The sequence below is a fragment of the Chiloscyllium plagiosum genome, unplaced genomic scaffold (genome assembly GCF_037043375.1).
Source record: "Chiloscyllium plagiosum isolate Xiang-an unplaced genomic scaffold, Cpla_swu_hap1 HiC_scaffold_15, whole genome shotgun sequence".
Taxonomy (NCBI): Eukaryota; Metazoa; Chordata; class Chondrichthyes; order Orectolobiformes; family Hemiscylliidae; genus Chiloscyllium; species Chiloscyllium plagiosum.
Window position 1 is genome coordinate 300,481 of NW_028270153.1, and position 16,708 is coordinate 317,188.

Genomic DNA, 16,708 nt, shown 5'->3' on the forward strand with positions numbered 1-16,708 from the left:
AATACTGAGCATTGGACTAGAAAGGTAGGTCAGATGAATGCTTGCAAAAGGGATGGTGTAAAAGGGAGGGAATAGATTTTTGGATCATTGGACAGCTTCTGCGGTCGATGCGACCCATACAAACTGGACAGGTTTTACCTGAACTGGAGTGGGCTCAATACTCTTGTTTGAGGTTTGGTCATGCTGTTGGGGAGGTTTTCAATTGATTTGGCAGGGAGGTGGGGCCGAAAAGTCTGGTGCTGGACAGGCACAGCGCTGGAAATGCACAGCAGGTCAGGCTGCATCTGAGGACCAGGTGAATTGATGTTTTGGGCATAAGCCCTTCATCAGGAATGTGGGGCACAAAGTAACTGCAGAGTCCAGAACTTTGCCCAATCAGATAAAGAAGGAATGCGAGGACAGTCCAATAGGTGAAGAAAACATCTGCAGGATAAGGCACATGTGAGGTCTAGAAAGCTAAATTGTATTGATTTCAATACAAGGAGCCTGACTTGGGCGGCACAGTACCTTAGTGGTTAGCACTGCTACCTCACAGCATCAGGGACCTGGATTTGATTCCACCCTCGGGTGACTGTCTGTGTGGAGTCTGCACATTCTCCCTGTGTCAGCATAGGTTGCCATCGGGTGCACCAATTTTCCCCTCAGTACAAAGATGTGCAGGTTAGGTGGATTGGCCATGCTAAATTGCCTATAGTGTGCAGGAATGTGCAGGCTAGGTGAGATAGCCATGGGAAATGCGGGGATGTAGTAGGACATGAGTCCGGGTGGGATGCTCTTCAGGATGTCAGTGTGGAATCAATGGCTGAATGGACTGCTTCCACACTGTAGGGATTCTATGATTCTATGACAAGGTGGATGAACTTAAAGTATTGATCAGCATGTAAGAATATAATATTGTTGCAATCACTGAAACATAGTTGAAGGAAGGACAGGTCTGGCAGCTCTACATTCCACGGTAGAAAGTGTAATGGACTAAGCCAGACTACTCAATATTATTAAGCAGGCAGCTCAGACCATAACTTTGCAATTTGTTTCGGTAAGTGTACAATGAAAATTACCTGGATTAAGTTAGCTAGTTTGGCTACTAGATTTTAAAATGGACCAAAATGTATTCACAAATTTACACAATGAAACACAAATAACAGAATAAAGAACCCCTACAGAACTTAGCATATCCAACTAGACTTAATTATGCTGTTCCGAATATACACAATAGTCCCAATAAGCAAACTCTCTTTAAAAACCAGTATAAATGGAACACATGCTTACAGGTTGAAGGGCAGAAAAGAGAGAGAAAGAGAGAGTTTCCACACAGCTCCCTGTTGAACTTCAACCAGTTTAAAACTGAACTAAACTACCCAGCTCAACTAGGAGAGCTGACCACTCCCCTTTCATATACAGGTCATTTTTAAAGCATGACCACTTTGGCCTGAAGTCTGATCTGTTTAAATATAAACAAAAGGCTTCTCAAAATCCTTTTCATCTCTGTACCAAACCAGACTGATCGAGATTCATGCTGGTTTATTATCCCTCTGAAAAAAATCAAGGACAGAATATCCTTTGTGCCAAGTAACAGCTTTCTAAAAAAAAGGACTACTTTTTTGACAAGAGATTTCAGGCACCATACAGGAAGGGAGAGGTAATGAGAGACATGGAGGAATTGCATTATTAATAGAGGAAACCATCTGAAATAATTGCACAGAGGCCTTTATCCCATCACCAAGTCATTCTTTATTTATTTGTGCACAGTACACTGGCTGTGGCCAGCCAGCTTGGAGTCAGTTCCCTGGACTAAGGAGGTTCTAAATCTCCTGTTCATATTTTTTTCTTTTTTCTCAGTGTCAGTCCTCAACTGAAGAGAATGTAATCTGTTGTGGTTCTGTTCGCCGAGCTGGAAGTTTTTGTTGCGAACGTTTCGTCCCCTGGCTAGGCGACATCATCAGTGCTTGGGAGCCTCCTGCGAAGCGCTTCTTTGATGTTTCCTCCGGTGTTTATAGTGGTCTGTCCCTGCCGCTTCCGGTTGTCAGTTTCAGCTGTCTGCTGTAGTGGTTGGTATATTGGGTCCAGGTCGATGTGTTTGTTGATGGAGTTTGTGGATGAATGCCATGCCTCTAGGAATTCCCTGGCTGTTCTCTGGCTTGCCCTATGATAGTAGTGTTGTCCCAGTCGAATTCATGTTGCTTGTTGTCTGCGTGTGTGGCTACTAAGGATAGCTGGTCGTGTCGTTTCGTGGCTAGTTGATGTTCATGTATGCGGATTGTTAGCTGTCTTCCTGTTTGTCCTATATAGTGTTTTGTGCAGTCCTTGCATGGTATTTTGTACACTACATTAGTTTTACTCATGTTGGGTATCGGGTCCTTCGTTCTGGTGAGTTGTTGTCTGAGCGTGGCTGTTGGTTTGTGTGCCGTTATGAGTCCTAGGGGTCGCAGTAGTCTGGCTGTCAGTTCCGAGATGCTCCTGATGTATGGTAGTGTGGCTAGTCCTTTTGGTTGTGGTATGTCCTCGTTCCGTGGTCTTTCTCTTAGGCATCTGTTGATGAAGTTGCGCGGGTATCCGTTTTTGGCAAATACCTTGTATAGGTGTTCCTCTTCTTCTTTTTGCAGTTCTGGTATACTGCAGTGTGTTGTGGCCCTTTTGAATAGTGTCCTGATGCAGCTTCGTTTGTGTGTGTTGGGGTGGTTACTTTCATAGTTTAGGACTTGGTCTGTGTGTGTGGCTTTCCTGTATACCCTTGTAGTGAATTCTCCGTTCGGTGTTCTCTGTACCATCACGTCTAGGAATGGGAGTTGGCTATCCTTTTCTTCTTCTCTCGTGAATCGGATTCCTGTGAGTGTGGCGTTGATGATCCGGTGTGTTTTTTCTATTTCCGTGTTTTTAATGATTACAAATGTGTCATCGACATATCTGACCCAGAGTTTGGGTTGAATTTGTGGTAGGACTGTTTGTTCTAACCTTTGCATAACTGCCTCTGCTATGAGTCCCGAGATTGGTGATCCCATGGGTGTTCCGTTGATTTGATCGTATATCTGGTTGTTGAATGTGAAGTGTGTTGTGAGGCACAAGTCCAGTAGTTTAAGTATGCCGTCTTTGTTGATAGGTTCAGCGTCCTGTTTTCTGTTCTGTATGTCCAGTAGGTTGGCTATTGTTTCTCTGGCTAGGGTTTTGTCAATCGAAGTGAACAATGCCGTCACGTCGAATGATATCATGGTTTCTTCTTTGTCTATGTGTATATTTCTGATGATGTCCAAGAATTCCTGTGTTGATTGTATAGAGTGTTTGGATCCGCTGACTAGGTGTTTCAGTTTCTGTTGTAGTTCTTTGGCCAGTTTGTTTGATGGTGTCCCTGGCAGTGATACAATGGGTCTGAGTGGGATGTCTGGTTTGTGTACTTTAGGTAATCCATAGAATCTGGGGGTGTTGTTGCTTTCCGGTTTCATTCTTTGTAGGTCAGCTCTGGTTATCTGTCCGGAATTGACAGCCAGACTACTGCGACTCCTAGGACTCATAACGGCACACAAACCAACAGCCACGCTCAGACAACAACTCACCAGAACGAAGGACTCGATACCCAACATGAGCAAAACTAATGTAGTGTACAAAATACCATGCAAGGACTGCACAAAACACTATATAGGACAAACAGGAAGACAGCTAACAATCCGCATACATGAACATCAACTAGCCACGAAACCACATGACCAGCTATCCTTAGTAGCCACACACACAGACAACAAGCAACATGAATTCGACTGGGACAACACTACTATCATAGGGCAAGCCAGACAGAGAACAGCCAGGGAATTCCTAGAGGCATGGCATTCATCCACAAACTCCATCAACAAACACATCGACCTGGACCTAATATACCAACCACTACAACGGACAACTGAAACTGACAACCGGAAGCGGCAGGGACAGACCACTATAAACACCGGAGGAAACATCAAAGAAGCGCTTCGCAGGAGGCTCCCAAGCACTGATGATGTCGCCTAGCCAGGGGACGAAACGTTCGCAACAAAAACTTCCAGCTCGGCGAACAGAACCACAACAACGAGCACCCGAGCTACAAATCTTCGCACAAACTTTGAGAATGTAATCTCCTAGTTAGGTACATTTGTTTTCTAAATCTCCTTTTTTATATTCCCCCCACACTACTGTTATACAGCAGTAGTGCTCATATTCATGTCCTGTTTATATTTGTCAGTCAGGGGCTTCCTGATTGGCCCAGGCAAACAACCCCAATCAAGGATCTCATAGTCAACAAGATCCAGCTGGTTCCAGTCAATATACCATACCTGCAACAATGAGGGAGGTCATCATAGAACGGCCTTCAAACGAGGTCATTGGGGTAGAACTTAGATATAAAAAAAAGTGATTATCATGCTGGGATTATACTACAGGTCTCCCAACATTCAGATGGAGGTAGAAGAGCAGATATGTAGGCGATTCACAGAAAGATGTAGAGGACTTCAACTTTACTAACATTAACTGGTATTGCATTCATGTGAGACGATTAGATAGGTTGGAATTTTTAAAGTGTATCCAGGAGACCTTGTTGTGCCAGTACATGGATAGTCAGTGCTAACCAAAACCTCAGGAATAAAACCAATCAAGTGGTTGAAAGGGGTGAACTTAAACTATCATCATCACAAAGGGAAAAATACTGATCAAACTGGAGTTGATGACAGATAAGTCCCCAGGGCTTGATGGCCTATATCCAGGATTTTAAAAGACGTGACAGCTAGAATACTGGATCCATTGGTTATTACATTGCAAAATTCCCTGGATTTAGGAAAGGTTCCTATGGATTGGCAAAATGCTAAATATAATGCCCTTATTCAAAAAGGGAGGGAGGCAGGAAGGGTAAATCATATTTGACTGATTTTCTCAAGTTCTTTGAAGATGTAACAAGTAAGCAAAATAATGAAATGACCAAGGCATTGAGTAGGAATTTTGCATCAGTCTTCACAGTGGAGGATATGAATAACGTGTCAGTAACTGACAAAGAGACGAAGGTAGGCGAGGATGTGTAAATAATCATCACGGAAGTAGTGTTGGTCAAGATAATGGAGCTAAGGATAGACAGATCTTGTGGCCCTGTTGGAATGCATCCCAGGGTACTAAAAGAGATGGTGGGAGAAATAGGAAATGCACTTGTGGTAATTTTCCAAAATGCACTGACTCTGGAGCAGTTTCAGCAGATTAGAAAACAACAAATGTGACACCACTGTTTAAAAGGGCGGTAGACAAAAGTTGAGGAATTATAGATCAGTTAGCTTAATGTCTGTAGTGGGGAAGATGCTTGAGTCTATTATCAAGGAAGAAATAGCAAGGCATTTAGATAGAAATTGTCCCATTTTAGATGCAGCATAGGTTCATGAAGGGCAGGTAATGCCTAACTAATCTTTTGGAGTTCTATGAAGACATTACGAGCACGGTAGACAACAGGGACCCATTGGATGTGGTGTACCTAGCTTTCCAAAGGGCCTTCAACTAGGTGTCACACAAAAGGCTACTGAATAAGATAAAGCTGCGTGGCATGACGGGTAAAATTAGCATGGATAGTTTGGTTGACAGACAAGAAGCAAACAGTGGGGATAAATGAGTACTATTCTGGTTGGCAATCAGTAACTAGTGGTGTGCCTCAGAGATCAGAGTTGGGACTACAATTATTCACAATTGACATAGATGATTTGGAGTTGAAGACCACATGTAGTGTGTCCAAGTTTGCAGATGACACTAAGATAAGTGGCAGAGCAAAGTGTGTGGGCGACTCTGAAACTTTGCAAATGGACATAGTTTAAGTGAGTAGGCAAAGGTCTGGCAGATAGAATACAATGTTAATAAATGTGAAGTCATCCATTTTGGTAGGAATAACAGTAAAAAGGACTATTACTTAAATGGTAAAAAGTTGCAGCATGCTGCTATGCAGAGGGACCTGAGTGTCCTTGCACATGAATCACAGAGGGTTGGTCTGCAGGTACAACAAGTAGAACATAGAACATAGAACAATACGGTGCAGAACAGGCCCTTTGGCCCTCGATGTTGCGCTGACTTGTGAACTATTCTCAGCTTGTCCTCCGACACTATCCCAAAATCATCCATGTGCTTATCTAAGGATTGTTTAAATTAGGAAGGCAAGTGGAATTTTGTCCTTCATTGCTAAATGGACTGAGTTTAAAAGTAGGGAGGTTATGTTGCAACTAGTCTGGTGAGGCTATACCTGGAGTACTGCGTGCAATTTTGGTCTCCTTATTTGAGAAAGGATGTACTAGAGGGGAGGTTCACTAGGTTGATTCTGGAGTTGAGGAAGTTGGCTTACGAGGAGAGACTGAATAGACTGGGATTATATTCATTGAAATTCAGAAGAATGAGGGGGGATATTATAGAAACATATAAAATTGTGAAGTAAATAGATAAGATAGAAGTAGGATGTTTCCACTGACAGATGAAACTAGGACAACAGGGCATAGCCTCAAAATTAGGGGGAGCAGATTTAGACTCTGAATTGAGAAGGACCTTAGTCACCCAGAGGGTGAATCTGTGGACTTCCCTGACAGTGAAGTCATTGACGCTATTTTAGTAAATGGTTTTAAAGCTAAGACAGATTTTTTTTGAACAACAAAAGAATTAAGGTTTACGGTGAGAGGGTGGTAATGGAGCTGAGGCCACGAAAAGATCAGCCATAATCTTATTCAATGCAGAGTAGGCTTGAAGGGCCAGATGACCTATTCCTGCTCCTATTTCTTATGTTCTTATGTTTTTAAAGTGAATACTGAATGGCCTGGACAGGGTAGATGTTGGAAAGATGCTTCCATTGGTTGGAGAGACTAGGACCCAGGGGCATGGCCTTAGAATACAAAGAACAAAGTACAGAGTACAGGCCCTTCAAGCCTGAGACGATCCAAATCCACTGTCTAAACCTATCGCCCAATTCCTAAGCATCTGTCTCCCTCTGCTCCCCACCTACTCATGCATCTGTCCAGACGCACCTTAAATGAATCTACCGTGCCTGCCTCTACCACCTCTGCTGGCAACGCGTTCCAGGTACCTACCATCCTCTGTGTAGAGTACTTTCCATGTGCATCCCCCTTAAACTTTTCACCTCTCACCTTGAACGCGTGACCTCTCGTTATTAAATCCATCTCATTATTGAAGTAAAGGGAAGACCTTTTAGACCAGAGATAAAGAGAAACTCCTTCAGCCAGAAAGTGGTGAATCTATGGAATTGATTGCTACAGAAGGCTGTGGAGGCCAGTTGATTAAGTACACTTAAGACTGAGCTAGACAGGTCATTGAGTGTCAAGGGGATCAAGGGTTATGGGGAGAAAGCTGGAGAATGCGTTTGAGAAACTTATCAGCCATGATTGAATGACAGAGCAGACTTGATGGGCTGAATGGCTTAATTTCTGCTCCTATGTCTTTATGGTCTTATGGTCTAAGTGGATAATGGAGAACCCATAGTTGTAGTATATCTGGAGTTTCAGAGCCATTGATAACTTGCTCCACAAAAAGTTAACACACAAGGTAAGATTACATGGTGTTAGGGGTAATTTGTTAGCTTGGATAGAGGACTGGCTAAGCAACAGGAAGCAAAGAGTTGGGACAAATGGGTCTTTTCCTAAGTAGCAAGCTGTAAAGAGTGGAGTGCCACAGAGTTTAGTCCTTGGGCCCAAGTATTCACAATCTATATTAATGACTTGGATATGGGGATAGAAAGTACTATAGCCAAATTTGCAGACGAGACTAAAATAGGTGGGAAAGTAAGTTGCAGTGAAGAAATAAGAAATTTATAAATGGATATGGATAGGTTCGGTGAATGGGCCAGAATTTGGCAGATGCAGTTTAACATAGTTAAGTGCGTGGTAATCCATCTTAGTTGGATGAATAGAAAGGAAACTTATTTCAATGTAGAGAAACTTCAGAGTACTTCAGTGCAGAGAGATCTGGATGTTTTGATGCATGAATCACAGAAAAATAGTCTGCAGGTAGACCAGATAGTAAGGAAGACAAATGGAATTTTAGCATTTATTACTAAAGGAAGTGTGGCAGCAACTGAACAAGGCATTAGTGAGACTGCACCGTGAGTACTGCACATAGTTTTGGTCCCCTTACTTCAGGAGGGATATAGTTGCATTGATGGCAGTTCAGGGGAGGTTCACTGGATTGATTTCAGAGGTGAGGGGTTTATCTTAAGAATAGAGATTGAGTGGTTTTGCTATTTACTGTCTGGAGTTTAGAAGAATGAGAGGAGATCTAATTGAGGTATATAAGATGCGAAAGGGGATTGATAAAGTAGATGTAGAAAGGATATTCCCCCTGTGCAATAATCTGGAATGAGAGGTCAGAGCTTTAGAATAAGGAGTGACAGATTAAAAACAGATGAGGAGATATTGCTTCCCTCAAAGAGTTGTGAATCTGTGGAATTCACTACCCCAGAGTGTTGGGGTATTGAGTAAGTTTAAGGAAGAGATAGACAGATTTTTAATTCATAATGGGTTAAAGGGTTGTGATAGCAGACAGGAAAATGGAGTTGATGCCAAGAGGACATCAGCTAAGGTCACATCAGATAGAGCAGGTTTGAGTGGCTGAAGTGGCTACTCATGCTGCTAGTTCTAATATTTCTGCAGAGCTCTAATAAAACTGAAGTCAATAGGAATCAGGGGAAAACACTCCACTGATTGGCGTCAGACTTTACACAAAGGAAAATGGTTGTGGTTATTGGAGATCAGTCATCTTAGCTCCAGGACATCTCTGCAGGAGTTCCTCATGATAGTGTCCTTGTCCCAACCATCTTCATTTGCTTCATCAAATGAAGTTCTCTCCATCATAAGGTCAGAAGTTGGGAAGTTCACTGATGATTGCACAATGTTCAACACCATTTGCAACTCCTTAGATACTGAAGCAATCCATTTCCAAATGCAGCAAGATCTGAACAATATCCTAGGTTTGAGCTGACAAGTAGGAGAAAGTGAGGACTGCAGATGTTGAAGATCAGAGTCAAGAGCGTGGTACTGGAAAAGCACAGCAGGTCAGTCAGCATCCGAGGAGCAGGAGAATTGATGTTTTGCACATAAGCCCTTTATCAGGAGTGAGGCTTGTGGGCCGGGGTGGGGGGGGGCTGATAGACAAATGGGAGGGGGCAGGTTGGGGGGGAAGGTAGCTGGGAGTGTGAGAGGTAGATGAAGATGGGGGAGAAGAGGATAGATCAGAGAAGAGGGTGGAATGGATAGGTGAGAAACTGCATCCATTGCACCCATTGTGCTCTCCTCTACATCAGGGAAACAGGGCATCAACTTGCGGATCATTTCAGAAAAAATCTCTGGGACACCCCCATCAACCAACCCCACCGTCCCGTGGCTGAACTCTACAAGCGCCCCCCCCCCCCCCCCCCACTCCACCAAGGATATTCAGGTCCTGGGCCTCCTCCATCGCCAAACCCTAACCACCTGCGCCTGGAGAATGCCTCATGTTCTTCCTTTAGATCCTGCAACCACACAGGATTAATGTGGATTTTACCAGTTACATTTCCCCTCCCCTCCACCTTATCCCAGTCCCAAGCCTCCAACTCAGCACCGCCTTCTTGACCTGTCCATCATCTTTCCCATCTGTCCGTTCTACCTTCCTCTCCAACCTATCACCTTTCCCCCCCACATTCATCTACCTACCCCAACTACCTTCCCCCCAGCCCCACCCTCCTCCTATTTATCTCTCAGCCTGCCGGCCCATAAGTCTCATTCCTGATGAAGGGCTTATGCTCGAAATGTCGATTCTCCTGCTCCTCAGATGCTACATGACCTGCTGTGCTTTTCCAGCACCATATTGTGGAACTGACAAGTGGCAAATAACAATGTGCATTACAAATGCAAGGCAATGACGATCTCCAATAACGAAAAGATAACCATCACCTCTTGACATTCAATGACATTACTGTTGCTGAATCCCTCACTAGCAATATCCTAGGAATTAGCATTGACCAGAAACTGAACCGGACCAGTCATAAAAATACAGTAGATGCTAGAGCAGGTCAGGGACTTGGCATCCTGCCACAATTAACTCAACTCCTGTCATCACCCATTCTCAAATAAATATTCAAAAGTAGTGTTTCCAATCAACAGACTTTGAAACTGGAGAGGCTTTAACATTGCTGTACTGTAGCATTCGTATTAGCATTTGCTTGTGCTGTACTTTTCTATGTTCTATATTCTATTTGGGAATTCCTTCCTGACAATCCTTTGTTTCTTAACCTCACTTTCCTCCTTTAAGACATTCCTTAAAGCCAACTATAGTATACAGATCCACAAGGGTTAATACTTGATTGAATGAAGTAAGCGCTACCACTGTGATGATATCATGAAATCTTGAATAGAGTAGAGAAGAAGCATGCAGAAGAAAGACCTAAGGCTGGTGTGCTTATTGCAATCTCATTCCCAGTAACAGTAATTTGGATCATATTCATGTAATCTGTAAACAGTGTGGTAATACAATAAACTTCATACTGTTTACTCAATAATACAAGTTAAGGCCAAATGGTGGTTATCCTGATCAACACTAGACATTTCAGGTTTGAAGGAACCCACATACAAAACCTACCTCATTGATCAAAATTTGTTCATCAGTCCTAATTACTTCCTCATGTAACTTGGTGACAGATTTTGTTTTATTTTTAAACACTCCTTGGATAGTTCACAATATTAATGATGTAAATGCAAATTAGATTAGATTACTTAGTGTGGAAACAGGCCCTTCGGCCCAACAAGTCCACACCGCCCCGCCAAAGCGCAATCCACCCATACCCCTACATTTACCCCTTACCTAACATTACGGGCAATTTAGCATGGCCAATTCACCTGACCTGCACATTTTTGGACTGTGGGAAGAAACCGGAGCACCCGGAGGAAACCCACGCAGACACGGGGAGAATGTGCAAACTCCACACAGTCAGTCGCCTGAGGCGGGAATTGAACCCGGGTCTCTGGCGCTGTGAGGCAGCAGTGCTAACCACCGTGCCACCAAATTGTTGTTTTTCTCAGGAAAACCATTGCACTGAGGGCAGTTTTCTGTGCACACTCTTTGTGCTACTTTGTTACTCGCTTTCCCATTGGCAACTACTCATGATCCTTATTATTGTATTACTTTACCAGGTGAAGTCACTATAGTGCCAGAGGACCACTCTCTAATTAGAGAGGACACCAGGCCTCAGACAAGGAGCAGGTTTGAGAAAGTGGGCTTCATGGTAACCTCAGCCAGTGTAGGAAGCGAAATGCATTGTTGGCATCTTGGCATCACTCTGCATTGCAAACCAATCCCCCCACATTTCTGCCAACTGAGCTAACCAACCCCTACTGTTGCAGAACGGCACCCATATATACCGACTCTCCTGTATCGCTCACAGAACTAGACACATCCTCCATCCACAGTTTATCCATTAATCTTACTTTTGGTTTTGGGATCATCATGCTCGGGTTCTGGATTCTCCTCCAATTCCTTCAGGGAAAATTGTTGCAGGCTTGTGACTGTATATGAGCCCACAAGGATAGTGCGTCCAAATGCACGCTGTTCCACTACAAAGATGCTGAGTGGTGGGTGCAGGTACATCTGCTCTGGGAGGTCCTATGAAGCAACAATTCCAAATAAACAATTTCCAGAAGATTCCAATTAATTTTAAAAGCACAGAATCATTACAATGCAAAAGAAGGCCACTTGATCCATCACGAGTGTGCTGGTTCTCCTAAGGAGCAATTCACATACTGTCCTTCTGCTGCCCTCTCCCCCAATTCCAACACATTCTTCTTCAAGATACAAAGGCTGATGAGGTGGAAGGTGACAACAAAGGACAACATACCATGGATCAGGGACAAGTGGGTGAGGGGTGTGAGCAGAATGTGTGAAATGGAAAATACATGTGATCATAGTGGGAAAGAAAGTTTGGTTGAGGTAAAAGAAATGTCAGAAGCATTCATATGGAATTCTGCATCTGACAACACCCACAACTGAAACCAAGAAATTGGGAGAATTGAACAGAGTGTACAGGATGCCATGTGCAAAGAGGTGAACCACAGTAGCTGTAGGGTCAGAGAGCATGTAGTGAATATTTGTTGATAGGCCACATTGACACAGAAAAATCAAGAAAGGGAAATGAAGAGTCAGGAATTAACTATAAAAGGTTGAAGAATTTCTTCTTCAATTGGAAGAAATTTTAAATTTCAAGACAACAGCAGGGAAAAGCATCAATATAGTTATCGTATACCAGAGAAATAGATGTTGGAGGAGACTTGAGTAGAAGAATGAGGAATATTCCATATATCACTCACAAATGCTGACATAGCTAGGACCAACAACTAGGACCATTGCTGGGACACATGTGGGGACCATAATAGCCAGACCTGCCAAACCAGCCGAGGTTTTCACAACTGTTTGTTCTTAGATTTCCAGTATCTACAGTATGTTTCTTCTCCATCCATACAAGGCAATGTTAACAACAATTTAAATATTTAATTCATGACAGCTTCAATTGAAGTTATTACATAATAGTTCAATACATACCACTTCAAAATACTTCACAAGTTCATCAAAGTTAGGATTCTCCTTGTAATTTGTAATGATTTCAGACTCGACTTTCTGACCTGCACATTCTATTGTCACCTGTGGTTGCTCCACTTCAAAAAGATTTATACGTTTCAGTTCCCTGAGACCCCAGAACAGAACCTAGAAAAATAAAATCTATTTAATGGCCATGTTCATGAGAAGGTTCAAAGTGTGCCAGTGAACATTGAGTCTGTGGCAGAGCTGTGAGAGATAGCTGCTGGAACACCTTCAGGTCGGCATTGTTCTGCAGCTTTTCTCGGTCCATGGTCAGCAAAGATAGTTTTTTTTTACACCAGGTTCAAACAACATTTTGACAGCACTTGTTTTCTGTTTATGAAACCCAGTAGCCATATTCTTTGCTAACTACTCTCTTAGTATATCTTCTCATCATCAAAGATCTCTGCACAAGAACTCCTGGATCCTGAGTCCCAGTACACAAAACTGTGTCATTCTGTCTACATTGCCTCCTTCTTTTCCTTCTTCAAAAATACATCACCTCATCCTTCTCTATTAAATTTTATCTGCCATTGGTCTGCCCATTCTGATAATTTCCACTAGTACTGTTGCAGTCGATTTCTATCACCCTCTCTGTTTGTCACTTCTCCAAGTTTGGAATCATCAGCAAATTTTGTAACACAAACAAAAATTGTTGGAAAAACTCAACTGTTCTGGCAGCATCTGTGAAGAGAAAGCACAGTTAACATTTCAGTTCAGTGACCATTCTTCAGAACTGGACCCAAAGTATTTTCTCCCCATTAGATGCCACCAGACCTGCTGACATTTTCTAGAAATTTCTATTTGTGTTTCTGATTTCCAGCAACTGCAGTTTTGTTCATCAAATATTGTTATTTGACTTTGCATTCCATTTGTCAAGTCTTTATAATTATCACTACACTGACCATTGAGGTGTATCATTGTCAGCATTCTCCAGTCCTAAAAGTAACCATTTCCCACAACTCACTGGCTTCTGCCCCTTAAACCAACATTTTTTCCAATTGGACAACAACCTTGCATTAAAATGGCAACAAATTCAGCGCGGTTCTACCTCAATTCTGAACGTCTTGAGCTTTGGCCGAATTCCTGCAGGAATAATGAAATATTTCCTCTGTTCATCAAGATATTCCGGATCCTTCGATTCCACATCATCTGGGAGAGATGGCTGAAAAGAGAGTTGTGTCTTTAAGGTCAGAGCTGCATTCTCCCATTTCTTCACCTTCATTTTACCTTTATAAGTCCTCTGGGACTCACTTGTAAATTTTACCTTCCTCCATGAGGACATGGTGAAAATATTTTTTAAAGTCTTACATTGTATAACAACTTTCTCTACAGCACAACATTCCAAAGCTCTTTACAGTCAATGAAATATTTTCAAAATGTAGTCACTGTAGCAACATAGAAAATGTGGCAACCAATTTTCATGTACAATTTTTTAATTTGTTGTTGGGATATGAGCTTTACTGGGCCAGTGTTTGGTGTCCATCCCTAATTGCCCTATTGAAGGTGGTAGTGAGCTGCCTTCTTGCACTGTTGCAGTCCACAATGCTGGTTGGGAAGTGGGGAGTTACAGCAACACTGAAGGAATGGTGATTTGTTTCCAATTTAGGATGGTGAGTGGTTTGCAAATGAATGTGCAGGAGGTGGTATTCCTATGAAACTGCTGCCTTTGACCAAGATGGTAGTGGTCATAGGAGCCTTGGTGAGTTATTGCAATGCATCATGTAGGTAATGTAGAGATAGGTGCTAATAAAACCTACATCGGCACCACCTCATGCTCCCATGAGGAGGTTGAACAGTTCATTAACTTCACCAATACATTCCATCCTGACCTTAAATTCACCTGGGACATTTCTGACACTTCCCTCCCCTTCCTAGACCTCTCCATCTCCATAAACAGTGACATCTTCTACAAACCCACTGACTCCCAGGATTACACCTCCTCCCACCTTGCCTCCTGTAAAAATGCTATCCTGTATTCCCAATTCCTCCGCATCTGCTGCATCTGCTCTGAGGAGGACCAGTTCCACCACAGAACACAACAGATGGCCTCCTTCTTTAAAGACCACAATTCCCCTCCCACATGGTTGATGATGCCCTCCAGCGCATCTCATCCATTTCTCGCACCTCCGCCCTCAAACCCCACCCCTCCATCCGCAACAAGGACAGATCCACCGGTCCTCACCTTCTAACCCCCACAACCACCATCATCCTCTGCCATCTACAAACGGACGCCACCACCAGAGATATATTTTCCTCCCCACCCCTATCCACTTTCCGTAAAAAACATTCCCTCCACGACTCCCTTGTCAGGTCCACGCCCCCCCACCAAGCCACCCTTACCTCCCGGCACCTTTTGCCACTGCAGGAATTGCAAAACCTGCGCCCATACCTTCCCCCTCACCTCGGTCCAACGCCCCAAAGGAGCCTTCCACATCCATCAAAGTTTCACCTGCACACATGTCATTTACTGTATCCGTTGCTCCGGATGCGGTCTCCTCTACATTGGGGAGGCAGGATGCCTACTTGCAGACTGCTTTAGAGAACATCTCCAGGACACCCACACTAACCAAATACACCGCCCCGTGGCCGAATACTTCAACTCCCCCTACCACTCCCCCAAGAACATGCCGGCCCTGGGCCTCCCCCATCGCCATTCCCTAACCACCTGACATCTGGAGGAAGAAGACCTCATCTTCTGCTTCGAGACCCTCCAACCCCATGGCACCAGTTTCCTCATTTCCCGTCACCCCACCTTATCCCAGATCCAACCTTCTAATTTGGCACTGCCCTCCTACCTGTCCATCTTCCTTCCCAATTATCCACTCTACCTCCCCTCTGACCTATCCCATTACCCCCCACTTCTATCTACTTATCGCACTCTCAGCTACCTTCCCCCTAGCCCCATCCCGTTCCCCCCCCCCCCATTACCTCACCACCTCCTCGGCTCACAGCCTCATTCCTGATGAAGGTCTTTGGCTCTCCTGCTCCTCAGATGTTTAACCTGTTGTGTCTTTCCAGCACCACACTCTTGATGCTTTCCTTAATTCTGTAAATTTTAGAACACTGGTAGATAAAGAAAAGAGTGGTCCCCAGGGAAGAGTACTAAACTGGGCCAAAGCCAATTATATCAAAATTAGCAGGAGCTGGGAAATGTGGATTGGACACAGCTATTTGAAGGGAAGTCCACATTTGAGACGTGGGAGGCTTTCAAAGATAGGTTAACGGTAGTGCAGGATAGGCAAGTCCCGTTGAAGGCAAAGGATAGGAAGGGCAAGATTTGTGAATCATGGATGACAACAGAAATTGTATGACTAGCCAAGAGAAAAAGGGAAGCGTACATAAGGTCTAGGCAGCTAAGAGCAGAACGGGCCCTGGAGGAATATTGGAAGAGTAGGACAAGTCTTAAACAAGGAATCAAGCGGGCTAAAAGGGGTCATGAAATAGTTTTAGCAAGCAGAATTAAGGAAAATCCCAAAGCCTTTTATTCTTATATAAGAAGCAAGCGGGTAACTAGAGAAAGGATTGGTCCACTAAAAGATAATGAAGGAAGGCTGTGTGCCGAACCTGAGAGAATGGGTGAGATTCTGAATGATTACTTTGCATCAGTGTTCACTGAGGAGAGTAACGTAATGAATCTTGAGATTAGAGAGAGAAGTTTGATTAATCTGGATCATGTTGGCATAAGTAGGGAAGATGTGTTGGGTAGGCTAGAGGTTATTAAGGTGGATAAATCCCCAGGACCGGATGGGATTTATCCCAGGTTGCTGAGGGAGGCGAGAGAGAAACTGGCTGGGGTCCCGACAGATATCTTTGTGCATCATTAAATACAGGTGAGGTGCCGGAGAACTGGAGGGTAGCTTATGTTGTCCCCCTGCACAAAAGGGTAGTAGGGATATTCCGGATAACTACAGATCAGTGACCCTGACGTCAGTAGTGGGGAAGTTGCTGGAGAGTGTACTGAGGGATAGGATCTATTTATATTTAGAAAAGAATGAGCTTATCGGTGATAGGCAACATGGTTTTGTGCGGGGGAGATCATGCCTTATCAACTTAATACAATTCTTCAAGGAAGTGACCAAGTTGTTAGACGTCATATACGTTAGTAAGGCATTTGATAAGGTTC

General features: G+C 43.6%; 1 protein-coding gene across 2 annotated transcripts in view; it reads right to left on the reverse strand.

Moving 5' to 3' along the window:
* The window catches only part of fer1l4 (fer-1 like family member 4), a 368,573-nt gene that overhangs the window by 171,224 nt on the left and 180,641 nt on the right, over positions 1-16,708 (reverse strand). For both annotated transcript variants that reach the window (XM_087994630.1, XM_087994631.1), the window contains exons 27-29: positions 13,634-13,747; positions 12,547-12,708; positions 11,439-11,613 (exon numbers count right to left, since the gene is read on the reverse strand). In XM_087994630.1, coding sequence (XP_087850756.1) covers positions 11,439-11,613; positions 12,547-12,708; positions 13,634-13,747 — 451 coding nt within the window. The remainder of the gene's footprint in view (positions 1-11,438; positions 11,614-12,546; positions 12,709-13,633; positions 13,748-16,708) is intronic.